The sequence below is a fragment of the Stegostoma tigrinum genome, chromosome 36, assembly GCF_030684315.1.
Source record: "Stegostoma tigrinum isolate sSteTig4 chromosome 36, sSteTig4.hap1, whole genome shotgun sequence".
Classification (NCBI taxonomy): domain Eukaryota; kingdom Metazoa; phylum Chordata; class Chondrichthyes; order Orectolobiformes; family Stegostomatidae; genus Stegostoma; species Stegostoma tigrinum.
The window spans coordinates 23,489,891-23,507,291 of NC_081389.1; the positions used below are offsets into that span (position 1 = coordinate 23,489,891).

The 17,401-nt window shown below is 48.3% G+C and overlaps 1 protein-coding gene across 2 annotated transcripts in view; it reads right to left on the bottom strand.

Annotated features, from left to right (window-relative positions):
• iqgap1 (IQ motif containing GTPase activating protein 1) overlaps window positions 1–17,401 on the bottom strand; it is a 113,480-nt gene that overhangs the window by 46,602 nt on the left and 49,477 nt on the right. For both annotated transcript variants that reach the window (XM_059640220.1, XM_059640221.1), the window contains exons 11-15: window positions 17,302–17,389; window positions 16,055–16,218; window positions 12,424–12,584; window positions 10,994–11,118; window positions 9,400–9,563 (exon numbers count right to left, since the gene is read on the bottom strand). In XM_059640220.1, the coding sequence (XP_059496203.1) occupies window positions 9,400–9,563; window positions 10,994–11,118; window positions 12,424–12,584; window positions 16,055–16,218; window positions 17,302–17,389 (702 nt within the window). The remainder of the gene's footprint in view (window positions 1–9,399; window positions 9,564–10,993; window positions 11,119–12,423; window positions 12,585–16,054; window positions 16,219–17,301; window positions 17,390–17,401) is intronic.

Genomic DNA, 17,401 nt, shown 5'->3' on the forward strand with positions numbered 1-17,401 from the left:
AGAAACACACAAAGGAATCATTCACTAACTAAACAGTCACCTGGAACCAGAACAGACAGCCCTGTGCAAGGCCTGACTCCAGCACAACACAAAACAAAAGGCCTCAACCCAAAGCAGAGTCTTACAGAGGGAGAGGGAATGAGGGAGGGAAGGAGCAAAGAGGAAAAGAGGAGGCGAGAGGGAGAGTGAGGCGAGAAAGAGAGTGAGGCGGAGAGGGAGAGTGAGGCGAGAAGGAGAGTGAGGCGGAGAGGGAGAGTGAGGCGGAGAGGGAGAGTGAGGCGAGAAGGAGAGTGAGGCGGAGAGGGAGAGTGAGGCGGAGAGGGAGAGTGAGGCGGAGAGGGAGAGGGAGGGGGAGAGGGTGGGGGAGAGGGAGGGGGAGAGGGTGGGGGAGAGGGTGGGGGAGAGAGAGGGGGAGGGGGGAGAGGGAGAGTGAGGCGGAGAGGGAGGGGGAGAGGGAGGTGGAGGGGGAGAGGGATGGGGAGGGGGAGAGGGAGGGGGAGGGGGAGGGGGAGGGGGAGAGGGTGGGGAGAGGGTGGGGAGAGGGAGGGGGAGAGGGAGGGAGGTGGAGAGGGAGGTGGGAGAGGGAGGGGGAGGGGAGAGGGGGAGTGAGACGAAGGGGGAGTGAGGCGAAGGGGGAGAGTGAGGCGAAGGGGGAGAGTGAGGCAAAGGGGGAGGGATGGAAAGGTGAGGGAGGGGAGGGGAGGGAGAGGCAGGGGGCTGGGAATGGGATTGAGGGGGCAAGGGCTGAGAGCAATAGTAAGCAAGGAAATAAAGGAGGAAGTGAAGATTGGAGGAAGAAAAGCAGAAAGGCAGAGAAGGAAGGAAGGAGTTAGGGAGGGAACAGGGAATGGTAAGGTGGAGGGAGGAAAGGGGGCAGAGAGGCAAGGAAAGAAAGAAGGAGGTGAGTGGGGGGAGAAAGACCGAGAAATAGAAAGAGTGAGGATGTGGGGGTGGAAAAAGAAAGAGAGAGAGAGAGGAGTTGGAGGATTGAAGGTCGGGAGGGAACAAGATATGGAGGGGGAGCAGCATGAAGGCACATGGTTAACTCTGAGGGGACTCTGGCTGTAGGAGTGATGCTGTGAGCTGTTGACATTTCTGAGTGAGTGTAAGACTGGGCTCCAAATTTAGTCTATTTTGAACTTTGATGCAACTGATGGTCCCATCTGGAACTTCCTGGATCTTAAACCCCAAACAAGCAAGACCAGAAAATCAAACACTCATTAATCCATAAAGAGGCAGCAAGCGGAAGACAAACAGGATGTGAACAATGTTCTCGGTCCCTGTGGAGCAGGGCTGATAGTTTTTTTTAAATTGCTGCTTGTGTTTTCATCTTGTAAATGATGGTCTGTGTGAACAGGAATAAATTACAGGGTTTCTGGAAGGTGTGTTTTTAAAATTCCACTCTCTGGATCTGACAATCAGACAAAATGGTGGGATTTACTGGGAACGGTTCCATCTGCCACAAAATATTTGTTCCCCAGCTGATAGTTTATGCCGAGAGAGAGAGAGAGAGAGAGAGTGTGTGTGTGTGTGTGTGTGTGAGAGAGTGTGAGAGAGAATGTGGGACAGAGAGAGTGTGGGAGAGACAGTGAGTGTGAGAGGGAGAGAGAGAGTGTGTGAGTGAGAGGAAGAATGAGAGAGAGTGTGTGTGACAGAGTGAGCAAGCAAGAGTGTGTGTGACAGAGGATGACTGAGTGAGAGAGTGAGTGACAGTGTGTGTATGTGTGTGTGTGTACACATGTGTGTGCGTGCACATGTTTGCGGGAGTTGGTGGGGAAGGCTGGAGAGGAATGGCATCGCAGAGAATATGAAGGTTAGGTAATGGAGTTGTCCTGGCAACCCATCCAACACACAAACAGCAATGATTCAATTAACCTAGAGATACAATGGGCTGGGCAGCTAACTTCAGCAATTCCAGGATTCAGATTGGTTTGGCCTACAAGTACTGTTCTCAGGGAGCTGACACCCACAGAGGAATGTTCATTTGAATAACGCATAGCCAACTCCTCTCACTGTTGCACACATCTTTTTCAATTTCCTCCCAGAGTCTGATCTCTCCCAGTCTCACTGTCCATTCCTCCAGTATATCCTTCCTCAATGTCCAGGCAGTGAGACATTTGTCATTCTTGTATTTGTCCCGATGAGTGCAAGGTGGAAAGCTTCAGTGACACACCTCCCAGGATATTTAACTGCAGAAACCATCACCACCGAAGCCAGTTCTCACCATACCAGCTACCCGCAAAATCCTTTTTTCTCCCAGTCATTCACAGGATGAGAGTGTCGCTGGCTAGGCCAGCATTTATTGCCCATCCCTAAATGCCCAGAGGGCAGTTAAGTGTCAACCACATTGCTGTGGGTCTGGAGTCACATGTAGGCCAGGCCGGATAAGGATGGCAGTTTCCTTCCGTACAGGGTATTAGTGAACCAGATGGGATTTTCCCAACAATCGACTATGGCTTCACGGTCATCATTAGACTCTTAATTCCAGAATTCAAATTCCACCATCTACTGTGGGAGGATTTGAACCCATGACCTCAGAACATGCACGGAAATGGGTCAGCCATGGCTATGGAATGAGGGTCTGGTTACAATCAGTTAACTTGGCCCTTTAGGCAGACTGAGTCTTGGTTTGAACAACATGGGAAGGGACAGCTGTACAAAAACATGGTGAACTTAATGCAGTGGGAGGACCTTATGGTATTGTCAGGCAGTGCTGCTGTTCCCGTATTACAACAGCGATTGCACACCAGATCGACATGATGTTGTAAAGTCACAAAAGGCTATGAAGAAATGCAAGTTCCTCTTTTTCAGAATCTGCTTGCTGCCTTAGACAGCTCCCAGTGAGAGGAGAGACCCGGGGAGTAACAGAGAGGGTGAGGAGGTGCCACGGACAGTATCAGAAGGATAATGCCCCTCTTTCCGCTGACACATATCCACAGGGGCAACAGGTGACTAGGCCCCAAGACCTCACTCTTAGTCCCAGACTTTGTGCCTAAATTGGCAAAAAGACAGATAAACCTGAGAGAACCAGAGAATACTGTCATATAGAAAATAAGTTATGTTCAGCTAAACACTGCAATCCCGAAAACCCCACTATTTCTCTGCAATTCCTTCCAAAACATGGAGCATGGTGTTGGCCCGCTTCCTGTGGTGGGAAAGAGTAATAGGAAGCCAAGGGGGCAGCTAGGACCAACGATAAATGGTCAAGGCAACCAAAGCATGTTGGCTCAAAGCACAAGTCTTGACAACTTGACAATCTTCTGTCATTTTATTTCCCCAGTAAGAGACTAAAGAGAAGCAATGGAGGCGCTGGGAGACCATGTGGGTAAAGTTAGTGTTGAGGCAACAACAACAACTTAAGCACAACCTGCTCCATTAACATCCTTAAAGGTAGTGTACAAGAAAATAACAGGGGCAGGGGTAGGCCATTTCCCCTCCCTACCCCCTCAAATCTGACCCATCATTCAACACTGGGGCTCATCTGCCCCAGACCTCAACTCCCTCTTTGTGCCAGCTCCTCAAAGCTTTCAACTCCCTGATACTTCAACAATCTTCCTCCTTTTGGGATACTCTCAGTGATCCATCCCCCACAACTCTCTGCAGTACATAACTTCAGGCATGCACTGCCCTCTTGAGAGAAGAAATTCCTTCAGGCTCAGTTGTAAACGTGTGTTCAGTATTCTGTGCTTATGTACCTGGCTTGAGATTTCCCACTTGTGGAAATGTCTTCTCAACACTGAACCTGTCAAACCCCCTCAGAATTTTGTAAGTTTCAAAAGGATTGTGCCTCATTCGTCTAAACTCTAATGGGCTAACCTGTTTAACTGTTCTTGATAAGTCAACCTTCATCCCAGGAATCAGAATAAATCTCTGTTCATTTTAGAATGGTGATGTGTTGCTGTGGGGATTAAGGACTCTCAGTTGTTGCAGGGGGTCACACCCTCACTGGGTACATACCCCTGTGCTCTCTCACAGTATTTACTCCTCCCTTTTCACTGGTGACTCTGTGTTCCCAAAGGACTTGATCAAGATTCAAATCCTTCCATATTCCCTGGTGAATCCCGCACAGTCATACATGGGTCATGGGCAGAGAACATCTCCCAGAGAACAGCTGTGGGTCACAGCCCTCTACCACCCTCCCAAAATACAATAGTCAGGAGCAACGACCATAATGCACACTGCAAAATCCAACTGTTAGTGATTTCAGTCACCACCAAAGCTGGTTTAGCTGTTGGCCAAGGAAGGAATTGTATGCAATTTTGGGACCCATAGCACAGGAAGGATGTACTGGCCCTGGAGCTGGGCCTGTACTTGATAGAGTTTGGAAGGATGAGGGAGGGGTCTAATTGAAACTTAGAGAATGCTGAATGGCCCAGGCAGAGCGGATGTTAAGAAGATGCTTCCATTGGTAGGAGAGTCTAGGACCCGAGGATACAGCCTTAGAGTAAAGGGAAGACCCTTTAGAATGAAGATATGAGAAATTCTTCAGCCAGAGAGTGGCGAATCTATGGAATTCACTGCCACAGAAGGTTGAGGGACCAGGTCATTGAGTACATTTTGGAGATAGACATGTTCTTGATTATCAAGGGAATCAAGGGTTACAGGGAGAAAGCGGGAGAATGGGGGGAGAAGCTTATCTTTCATGATTGAATGGAGGAAAAGACACGAAGGGCTGAATGTCCTATATCTTAAGGTCTTATTAATGTCAGCCAGGCACTTGTCCGCTTTTAGCAGGAGCTTTGTGGGATCTTTAAGCCAATATTCCTTCGGCCTGGGCCATTACTCCCCCAGCACGGGCTGGGAGACTGGGCCATTACTCCCCCAGCACGGACTGGGAGACTGGGCCATTACTCCCCCAGCACGGACTGGGAGACTGGGCCATTACTCCCCCAGCACGGACTGGGAGACTGGGCCATTACTCCCCCAGCACGGACTGGGAGACTGGGCCATTACTCCCCCAGAACGGACTGGGAGACTGGGCCATTACTCCACTAGCATGGACTGGGAGACTGGGCCATTACTCCCCCAGCACGGACTGGGAGACTGGATGAACAGCCCAAATTCTGGAGTGGGGACGAAGAGGGGAGCCTCTCCGTGAGAGGATGCTGAGCTCCTCATTGAGCTAAGTGGACGTGAAGTATTGTGGAGGCTAGAGGAATGCAGAAATAATTCTGCTTGAAATCAAATATATCCCAGCTTTTGCATTAACTTTACAGCTTAACTGCCTGTTCCTACTGCTGCTGGAGACAGGGCCATAAATGGAAGTTTGTAAGATTTATTTTAAGCTTTCAACCTGAAGATCGGGGATTTGATTCCCAATCTTTACGGTCTACAACCAGCGAACCAGCCAAAAGCAGTTTGCTTGAAAAGGCAGCTCTGCAGGGAACTGCCCTGGACAAGCACCAAGGTTGTTTGGATCTTTGCCAATAACAATGCGGATCTCTTTTGGTCAGATTGTGAGCACTCAGAATGCAACAAGAAACACAATATTAACTCTTTGATGTTACAACTGTATCTCACATTTCTTTGCTGCTCCCAGGGCATGTTTCCTTGTTTACATTTGTCGATGATGAGAGGCAGAGATAGAGTGGATAGCCAGAGACACCCGTTCCCAGGGCGGAATGACTATTATGATGTGCTTAATTTTAGATTAGATTCCCTACAGGGTGGAAACAGGCCCTTCGGCCCAACGAGTCCACACCACCCCTTGATAGATCCCACCCAGAACCAACCCCCTATAACCCTGAATACTACGGGCAATTTTGCATGGCCAATTCACCTAGCCTGCACATCTTTGGACTGTGGGAGGAAACCGGAGCACCCAGGGGAAACCCACGCAGACACAGGGAGAATGTGCAAACTCCACACAGACAGTTACCCGAGGCTGGAATTGAAATTGGGTCCCTGGTGCTGTGAGGCTGCAGTGCTCACCACTGAGCCACCATGCTGCAGGCGATTGGAGGAAGGTATAGGGGAAATGTCAGAGGTAGGTTCTTCACACAGAGAGTGGTGGGTGTGTGGAATGCGCTGCCGGCAGTGGTAGTGGGGTCAGATACATTAGGGACATATAAACAACACTTGGGTAGGTACATGGATGAGAGTAAAATGTAGGGTATGTAGAGCAGGATAATCGGCGGGAACAACATCATGGGCCAAAGCGTCTGTACTGTTCTATGTTCTATGTAGGGCAAGGGGAAAGGCAGTGCAAAGGGATTTGCTGCATTCCCAACTCAGAAAGCCAGAGAGGCCTCAATGTGCTGCAACCATTCTGACTCTATGATCAAATTACATGCTCTCCAGCGAGTTTTGAGAAGATTTGTAGCTCAGGTTGAGGTTCTGGATGTGAGTTTGCTCGCTGAGCAGGAAGGTTAGTTTTCAGACGTTTCGTCACCATTCTAGGTAACATCATCAGTGAGCCTCCGACGAAGCGCCGCTGGTGTTATGTCCCGCTTTCTATTTATCTGGTCAGGTTTCCTTGGGTTGGTGATGTCATATCCTGCGTTGGTGATGTCAAGAACAGGAAATGGCATCACCAACGCAGGAAATGACATCACCAACCCAAGGAAACCTGAACAGATAAATAGAAAGCAGGATGTAACACCAGTGCTTTGTCGGAGGCTCGCTGATGATGTTACCTAGAATGGTGACGAAATGTCTGAAAACGAACCATCCAGCTCAGCGAGCAAACTCACACCTACATGCTCTCCACTTAAAAAAAAAGGATTTGAAAATTGCACTAAACTTTGTACATTCCAGGAAATTTCAACTTCTGTGGAAAAGGTCTGATTTTTATTTTACGGCTAGCAAAGACTTGTTATTAATTCATTATTCATTTCTAATGCATTGGAGTTGCTGCAAATCAGTACAATTCAAGTTAACTGGTGCTGCAATTACAAATGGATAAAACCAGGAGGGAGGACAAGTTTGGAAACAGCATGATGTCGAGACAGAGACAGAGAGAGAGACAGAGAGAATGGAGCACAATGATGAAGAAGAGTGATGGGAGCAAAGTGATGATGGAGTGAGAGAGAAAAGAGTGCACAGTGATGTGAGAGAGAGAGAGAGAGAGAGAGAGAGAGAGAGAAAGAGAAAGAGAGAGCCAGAGAAAGGAACACAATGACAAGGGAGAGAAAGGGGAGCACAGTGATGAGGGAGGTAGAGATAGGGAAAGGGACACAAGGTTGAGTGGCGCATAGACCAGTCTATTAATAACTATGGAGGGAAGAAATGACAGGACTATCCAGTCTAGCTCTCCCTTGATGACCCTGTAAGCACTGTGTGGCTCTATACTCAAGTGTTGCTGCTACAACCTCTCCTCAACGAACCAGACTTTTACACAGAGCTGGGAGCAAACTAGGAACAACCTCAGCAGCACCATTCAGATCCCGTGAATTCCAGGAAGTCTCTGTGTCCCACCACTCAGCTGGAATTAGTATGCCAACAATTAGGGAGAGTCAGGGGGCAGAGTTGTGCATGGTGGGCATTACAAAAGAGAAAGTGCTAGAAAAGCTAAAAGGTCTAAAAATTGATAAATCTACTGGTTCTGATGAGCTACATCCTAGAGTTCTGAGGGAGGTGGCTGAGGAAATAGCGGAGGCTTTGGTTGTGATCTTTCAAAAGTCACTGGAGTCAGGGAAAGTTCCAGATGATTGGAAAATTGCTGTTGTAACTCTCTTGTTTAAGAAAGGATCAAGGCAAAAGATGGAAAATTATAGGCCGATTAGCCTAACCTCGGTTGTTGGTAAAATTCTAGAATCCATTGTCAAGGATGAGATTTCTAAATTCTTGGAAGTACAAGATCGGATTAGAACAAGTCAGCATGGATTTAGTAAGGGGAGATTGTGCCTGACAAACCTGTTAAAATTCTTTGAAGAGGTAACAAGTAGGTTAGACCAGGGAAACCCAGTGAATGTTATCTATCTAGACTTCCAAAAGGCATTTCATAAGGTGCCTCACGGGAGTCTGCTGAGTAAGGTGAGGGCCCACGGTGTTCAAGGTGAGCTACTGGCTTGGATTAAGAATTGTCTGTCTGACAGAAGGCAGAGAGTTGGGATAAAAGGCTCTTTTTCGGAATGGCAACCAGTGACAAGTGGTGTCCCGCAGGGTTCAGTGTTGGGGCCGCAGCTGTTCACTTTATATATTAATGATCTGGACGAAGGGACTGGGGGCATTCTGGCGAAGTTTGCCGATGATACGAAGATAGGTGGACAGGCAGGTAGTACTGAGGAGGTTGGGAGTCTGCAGAAAGATTTAGAGAGTTTAGGAGATTGTTCCAGGAAATGGCTGATGAAATTCAACGTGAGCAAATGCAAGGTTTTGCACTTTGGAAAAAAGAATACAGGCATGGACTATTTTCTAAATGGTGAGAAAATTCATAAAGCAGAAGTACGAAGGGATCTGGGAGTGTTGGTCCAGGATTCTCCAAAAGTTAACATGCAGGTAGAGTCCGTAATCAAGAAGGCGAATGTAATGTTGTTGTTTATCTCAAGTGGGTTGGAACATAAAAGCAGTAATGTGCTTCTGAGGCTTTATAAAGCTCTAGTTAGGCCCCATTTAGAATACTGTGTCCAATTTTGGGCCCCACACCTCAGGAAGGACATACTAGCCCTGGAGCATGTCCAGCGGAGATTCACACGGATGATGCCTGGAATGGTAGGTTTAACGTACGATGAACGGCTAAGGATCCTGGGATTGTATTTATTAGAGTTTAGAAGGTTGAGATCTAATAAAAACTTACAAGATAATGTATGGCTTAGAAAGGGTAGATGCTGGGAAGTTGTTTCTGTTAGGCGGGGAGACTAGGGCCTGTGGACACAGTCTTAGAATTAGAGGGGGTAAATTTAAAACAGAAATGAGGAGAGATTTCGTCAGCCGGAGAGTGGTGGGCCTGTGGAATTCATTGCCACGGAGCGCAGTGGAGGCTGGGACGTTAAATGTCTTCAAGGCAGAGAATGATAAATTCTTGAACTCATAAGGAATCAAGGGCTATGGGGAGGGTGCGGGTAAGTGGAGGTGAAATGCCCATCAGCCATGATTTAAATGGCGGAGTGGACTCGAAGGGCCGAATGGCCTTACTTCCACTCCTATGTCTTATGGTCTTATGGAATTCTCTGAAATTAGTTCCTGTTTTAGATGAGTTCCAGACATGTCAGTTGGGTAAGATGCTGCAAAGTTATCAGCGATTGAGCTCGAACCAAATGAACACAAAGTGATCAGTGAGAGACGGGGCAGAGTGGGACCAGTGGAGCGGGACTGCTTCAGGTCCCTCGTGAGGTGGTCAGAAGTCAAGAATGTGAGGGATTGGCCAGGCTACGGGGGAAATCTCTGACATGGGTAGCTGTGGGATTGAAGCACACAGATTGGGGCTGTGTGTGTGTGAATTATTGCAGAATTCCGTACCTGAGCCTTCTCTCTCTTCGCTCGAATGAGGGTCTCCTGGTAATGTTCAGCCACTGGGGGCAAGACATCAGCCAGCTTGGCACTCGACAGGAGCAGTGCGTTCAGGGTCTTCTGAGGATCCCCTTCATCCACAGCCTCATTAATCAGGCCAATCGCCTTAATTCCTGGGAAATACACCAGCAGATCAGAAACAGCCTTAAATTCAGGCAGGGAACACACACAGACACAAGTACACATACTCACAGAGAAAGAAGAGTGCACATACAGACATGCACGCACACAGACACACAGTCTTACACACACACAGGATGATACACTCAATGAACCATCCCGAGGATCCAACCACCCATGACAGAGCTGTACCCTCCATCCCAACCCTGCGTCTAAGAACGGGATCTCTGAGGAGTCAGTTGACCTCAATGCCTTGGGTCGGGGCAGCACTCAGCCAGGGTATTAGGCAAGAATGCAATTGGGTTTCCCTTGTGATATCTCTCTCAAGAAATCAGCCAATCAAGCCTGTTTCCCTATTCGATAAGATCCTGGCGTCCAAATTCTGTCCCTAAATCCATGTAACTGGCTGCTCTCGACAACTCTCAATGCCTTGTCAGTCAAAGATCTGTTCAAGTCAGCTTTGTGTAAATTCTTCATCACTCACTGGGGAACAGAATCCCAGACATTATTAAACCTCATGGAGATGAAGTTCCTCCTTGACTCTATCCCGGATACAGAATCCCTTATTTTTAAAACCTGCTCCAAGTTCTAGAGTGCCCGATGAGAGGAGGTTTCTATCCTGTCAAGACCCTTCAGAATGTTATTTTTAAATAAGACCAGATCTCACTCTCCGAAATTCTAGGGAGTACAGAATCAACTTGTTCAAACCTTCCTCACAAGCCAACTCCTTCATCCTAGATATCAGCCTGGCGACCTTTCTCTGAACTGCTTCTAATGCAAGGACGCCACCTTCTTCATTTTTTTAAAACCTATTTTTCTAATTAGCCTGTTCAGTGATGTTATTACATACTGCTGGGGCAGATGGGATTTGAACCCAGGTCCCTCAGTCCAAGGGTAGGGTCACTAGCACTGTGCCACAAGAGGGCCTTATGTCCGCTTCTTAATTTAAAAAAAATTTAATCTATTTTACTCATCAGCTGTACAGAGATATTATTATTTATTCCTGGAACAGGTGGGACTTGAACCTGCGTCTCCCAGTCACGGCACCACAAGAAAGCCCCCTTTAATCCCCTTAAGTGAGGAGATGATATGAAATCCAGCTGCAGTCTCACCAATACCCAGTACTGTTGTAACAAGCCCCTGCTACTTTCACACTCCTTCCCCCTTTGCTACTCAGGCCAACATTCTGTTTGCCTTCCTAGCTACTTGTTATACAGTTGATCCTCACACAACAGCACCAGACCTGAAGAATGGACATTTGAAAATATTGACAATTAAGAGAGTGCAGGGACTCTTCTCCTGCCATTCTATATTTGTGCAGTTTGCTAATCACACTGATCAATCAGTCAGCAATAGACCCAGGCACGAGGAGAGGGTAAGTATAAAAGGGAATTCTGACTTCCTGTTTCCACTGTCTACTTACGGTCATGTTCCTCCTGGACCACCACGTTCACCTGGTCAACTGATCCCTGGATGTCGTTCCAGGTGAGAAACTCATTGCCCTCTGCTCGAGCCCTGGCCTTCATTCTCATCAGCTCATCCACATACCTACCACACACAAAGGTCACTGTGAGGATCAAAGCTGAGGGGTGATCTCGTTAAGAGAGTTTCAGACATCTATAAACGATCTCATTGGGTCGAATGAGTTGTAAAACCTTAAACTGAGAGCCAGATCATTAAGGGGCGATGACAGGAAACAGGGAGTGGAAATGTAAGATTCCCTTTTGTCTCTGTGCTGTTAGATTGGGGATAAATTGAAAATGTCAAAACTGCGATTTCGATTTTGGTAAAGGTTACAGCACTAAGGCAGCTAGACTGAGCTAAAATACAGATCAGCTGTTAACAAACCGAGTGGCAGAACAAGCTTGAGGGGCTGAATGGACTCCCCTTGTTCCAATATATAAAAACAACCCCAGGGACAACTGAACCTAAAGTAACAATGGACAGGAAATAACTCCACAGAGGCTGGTAACCCATCACCAAGTCACCCTTTATTTACACATGGAGAGTGCTTGACACTAAGCCAGTTCCCTCAGTGTCGGCTCTCAGAGTGAACAAGGTGTCTGACAATCCTGTTTATGTCTGTCAGCCTGGGCTCCCCGACTGGACCAGATTAACACCCGCAATCAGGGAACTCACATTCTGTGAGGTCCATCTGGTTGACCTTGGGACAGTCACTACAAACATGATGGTGGGATAGAGGTCGATTGTACATACCCTATATAAACCGTATGACTATCCCACCCTCTGGCTCTCAGGCAGACAGCCTCTTGATTTTCAAATCCCTCAAAAGCTGTGTTCCCCTCCTCTGTCTCTGTAAACCGCTCTAGTTCTGCCATCCTCTGAGATCTCTGGGCTTCTCTGATTGCATTACCTTGAGGACCATTCCTTGCCCATTGGGCGGACATTCCTTTCCAAGAGCTGTCATCGGACTCTCTGTGCGATCACGATGGAGTCAAATGTTCTTTGATGATGTAGTGATTGGAACCCATGACCAGGTGGACCTCATTGACGATGAAATCCTTGAATGGGGTTGTTAGCCTTGACCAATCAGGGAGCCATGGCTGACAGGAGATTCAGAAGAGCTCCTTAGTCTAAGGACTGGCTCTGAGTTGGCTGATCAGACCACATCTAAATATAGGGTGACTTGGTGACAGAATAGCAGTCTCTGCACATTTATTTCAGTAATGCTGTGTGAAACACTTTGGGATGGTCACAATGTCAAAAGTATCACATTAATGCAATCTCAGATTGCGAAGAGGAGATTTAATCCACAAATCTGATGGCTCCATGTTGTCCCCTCTCTCTCCATCACTGACTCCCTAAAGCCTGCTCTCCAGGCTGTGCTGTTACCTCTGTGCGTTGCCATCGTCCACGTTAGTGAGTCCTGTCACTGGGTTCTGGATCTGTCTCCACACCCCGTTGACGTCTCCAGCCTCCAGCGCGCGATTGATCAGTGCCACAGAAGATAACATCTCCACAGCAACAGCTAGCTCGGCATGTGTTAGGTTACCCTATTCACAGGTACATTTACACATTTAAATCTGGTTTCTTCCATACAACTAAAATGTAAACAGTACTTTCAGTTTGCAATAATGACTAAACAATTAAAGTACCCCTGAAATATTCCACCCTGTGTACGCTCTGCCCCATCACTGACACTACCCACCCATTTAATACCCCTCCCACTGCCCCCTATACACTCTGCCCCATCACTGACACTACCCACCCATTTAATACCCCTCCCACTGCCCTGTGTACACTCTGCCCCATCACTGACACTACCCACCCATTTAATACCCCTCCCACTGCCCTGTGTACACTCTGCCCCATCACTGACACTGCCCACCCATTTAATACCCCTCCCACTGCCCCCTATACACTCTGCCCCATCACTGACACTACCCACACATTTAATACCCCTCCCACTGCCCCCTATACACTCTGCCCCATCACTGACACTACCCACACATTTAATACCCCTCCCACTGCCCCCTATACACTCTGCCCCATCACTGACACTGCCCACCCATTTAATACCCCTCCCACTGCCCTGTGTACACTCTGCCCCATCACTGACACTGCCCACACATTTAATACCCCTCCCACTGCCCTGTGTACACTCTGCCCCATCACTGACACTACCCACACATTTAATACCCCTCCCACTGCCCTGCGTACGCTCTGCCCCATCACTGACACTACCCACCCATTTAATACCCCTCCCACTGCCCTGTGTACACTCTGCCCCATCACTGACACTACCCACCCATTTAATACCCCTCCCACTGCCCCCTATACACTCTGCCCCATCACTGACACTACCCACCCATTTAATACCCCTCCCACTGCCCTGTGTACACTCTGCCCCATCACTGACACTACCCACCCATTTAATACCCCTCCCACTGCCCTGCGTACACTCTGCCCCATCACTGACACTACCCACCCATTTAATCCCCCTCCCACTGCCCTGTGTACACTCTGCCCCATCACTGACACTACCCACCCATTTAATCCCCCTCCCACTGCCCTGTGTACACTCTGTCCCATCACTGACACTACCCACCCATTTAATCCCCCTCCCACTGCCCTGTGTACACTCTGCCCCATCACTGACACTACCCACCCATTTAATACCCCTCCCACTGCCCCCTATACACTCTGCCCCATCACTGACACTACCCACACATTTAATACCCCTCCCACTGCCCCCTATACACTCTGCCCCATCACTGACACTGCCCACCCATTTAATACCCCTCCCACTGCCCTGTGTACACTCTGCCCCATCACTGACACTACCCACCCATTTAATACCCCTCCCACTGCCCCCTATACACTCTGCCCCATCACTGACACTACCCACACATTTAATACCCCTCCCACTGCCCCCTATACACTCTGCCCCATCACTGACACTGCCCACCCATTTAATACCCCTCCCACTGCCCTGTGTACACTCTGCCCCATCACTGACACTGCCCACACATTTAATACCCCTCCCACTGCCCTGTGTACACTCTGCCCCATCACTGACACTACCCACACATTTAATACCCCTCCCACTGCCCTGCGTACGCTCTGCCCCATCACTGACACTACCCACCCATTTAATACCCCTCCCACTGCCCTGTGTACACTCTGCCCCATCACTGACACTACCCACCCATTTAATACCCCTCCCACTGCCCCCTATACACTCTGCCCCATCACTGACACTACCCACCCATTTAATACCCCTCCCACTGCCCTGTGTACACTCTGCCCCATCACTGACACTACCCACCCATTTAATACCCCTCCCACTGCCCTGCGTACACTCTGCCCCATCACTGACACTACCCACCCATTTAATCCCCCTCCCACTGCCCTGTGTACACTCTGCCCCATCACTGACACTACCCACCCATTTAATCCCCCTCCCACTGCCCTGTGTACACTCTGTCCCATCACTGACACTACCCACCCATTTAATCCCCCTCCCACTGCCCTGTGTACACTCTGCCCCATCACTGACACTACCCACCCATTTAATCCCCCTCCCACTGCCCTGTGTACACTCTGTCCCATCACTGACACTACCCACCCATTTAATACCCCTCCCACTGCCCTGCGTACACTCTGCCCCATCACTGACACTACCCACCCATTTAATCCCCCTCCCACTGCCCTGTGTACACTCTGCCCCATCACTGACACTACCCACCCATTTAATACCCCTCCCACTGCCCTGTGTACACTCTGCCCCATCACTGACACTACCCACCCATTTAATACCCCTCCCACTGCCCTGCGTACACTCTGCCCCATCACTGACACTACCCACCCATTTAATCCCCCTCCCACTGCCCTGTGTACACTCTGCCCCATCACTGACACTACCCACCCATTTAATACCCCTCCCACTGCCCTGTGTACACTCTGCCCCATCACTGACACTACCCACCCATTTAATACCCCTCCCACTGCCCTGTGTACACTCTGCCCCATCACTGACACTACCCACCCATTTAATACCCCTCCCACTGCCCCCTATACACTGCCCCCATCACTGACACTACCCACCCATTTAATACCCCTCCCACTGCCCCGTATACACTGCCCCCATCACTGACACTGCCCACACATTCAATCCCTGAGAAAAGGTTCAGTGAAAGCATTCTTGACCTCGAGAGGATTTTGAACAAAGTTAATTTTGTTTGAAGTGAAAAGTGAATGATTAAATGACAGTGTGGTAAAAGAGAAAGCAAGGTGAAGATGGGTTGCAGTGATTATGCCATTGGGCATGTAATCTAGAGACTCAGGCTAATGTTCTGGGGACGTGGGTTCAAATCCCACCAGGGCAGGTGGTGAAACCTGAAGTAACAGAAATATGAAATCAAAAGCTAGTGTAACCACAGTTGCCTGTTGTAAAAAACATCAGGGATCTGCCATCTTTACCTGGTCTGACCTAGATACTTGACTCAGAGCAATGTAGTTGACTCTGGGCAACTAGGAATAAATGCAATAAATGCCTGGCCAGTGATGCCCAAAACGTTTAATGCCATTAAAAACAAAATGTAGGAAACTCTCAGAGGGTATCCACACTTGGAGTTTAAAATTCCAGGAATGATGTTCCTGATATTTGTTGATATTTTCAACGTTAGTGCAGGGAATAATCAAAAGGTATTAACTGAGGACGGCTGAGGACCTGAATATTTCAGCAGCCCAGTGGATTCCAGTGTTTCGTGTGTGGGTTTCCTCCGGGTGCTCCAGTTTCCTCCCAAAGTCCAAAGATGTGCAGGGTAGGGAGGGGTGGCCATGGGAAATACATGGTTGTGGGAATAGGGTTGGTGGGGGTTGGATCTGGGTGGATGCTCTTTGGAGGGTTCTTGATGGGTCAAATGGGCTGCTTCCATACTGTACAGAGTCTATCATTCGGTGAGTGCCTTCTACCAGACCCTGACAATACAGCCTTGGTTTCTGGCTCACGATGACCCACCTGGTGGCTCTGCTGTTGCAGGGTGGAGAGCTCCTGCTGATACAGCTCAGCAGCAAAAGGGTACACCTCTGGTAATTGGGCATCGCGGTTCATCAGCTCTGTCACCGTATTCTCTGCTACTCCTTTGCGGATTGCTGCATTGATTCGAGAAACAGCTTCCAGCACTGAAACAAGAGATTCAATTAAATTCGATTCTGAATGAGTAAGGGGATCAAGGGTTATGTGATGGGGGTGTGCAAGGCAGGGGAATGGGGCTGAGAAACATATCAGTTATGATCAAAAGGGGGGGCAGATTCAAATGGACTGAATGGCCTAATTCTGCTCTAATTCTGATGGGTTTATGGATCCTGAATTATGGTCATTCCAGGGTGTACAAAGTCCCAAAAGTACAGAAACTAATGTCGAAGTTGCTTTCATAAACAGAAGAATTCCAATTTCAGGCAGAGCACATCTCCATCAATCACTCCCAGGACAGGGACTGTACAGGGTTAAATACAGAGTAAAGCTCCCTCTACACTGTCCCCATCACACACTCCCAGGACAGGGATAGTACGGGATTAAATACAGAGTAAAGCTCCCTCTACACTGTCCCCCATCAAACACTCCCAGGACAGGGACAGCACAGGGTTCAATACCAAGTGAAGCTCTCTCTATACTGTCCCTATCAAACATTTGTATAGGAAATTGACACTGCTGGTGTGTTGGGTCAGACGGTTAGCTGAGGCTCATCTAGATGTTTTTGTCTTATGAATACACAGTTTGAAGAAAGGCAGGAAACTCTCTTTGTGTTTTGCTTGACCTACTTTCCTCAGACACCAGAAATGATTAAACATTGTTTTGAGGAACTCGCTGATCATAAAATGGCTATTGCATTGAAATGATTTTAGACTTGTCCAGAGATTCTATCTGTAATTTTTAAATATACATTCCTTTCCCGTTAATCTCAAGGTGATTCCTGTTAATAATACTGAGGGTGTACATCAGCAATATAGACAGCAGCAGCTCATCACCACTTCCCACATGACAATTAGGGGTTGGCAAGGAATGTTGGTCCTGTCTATGTCAACATACATGAATAAAAACAAAAGTAGCCAGTAAAATTCAGGTTTAAAGAGAGTGACCAAACTACAAATGTTTTCCTCCAGTTTATTTTCTCCAGCCTGGCAGTTAGTGTGAGTAATACTGCAACTGAACCCACGTCCGGGCACCAAACATGACCAGAGGGCAAGGGGATGGCATCTACTCACTTCTCCTGAACTGACGACCATCTTGGTTGGCTTGGTCAACTCCGAACTGTAACTCCTCCTTCGTCAGAGGCTCCTTTGAGCCCTGTTCCTGATTGGTGGA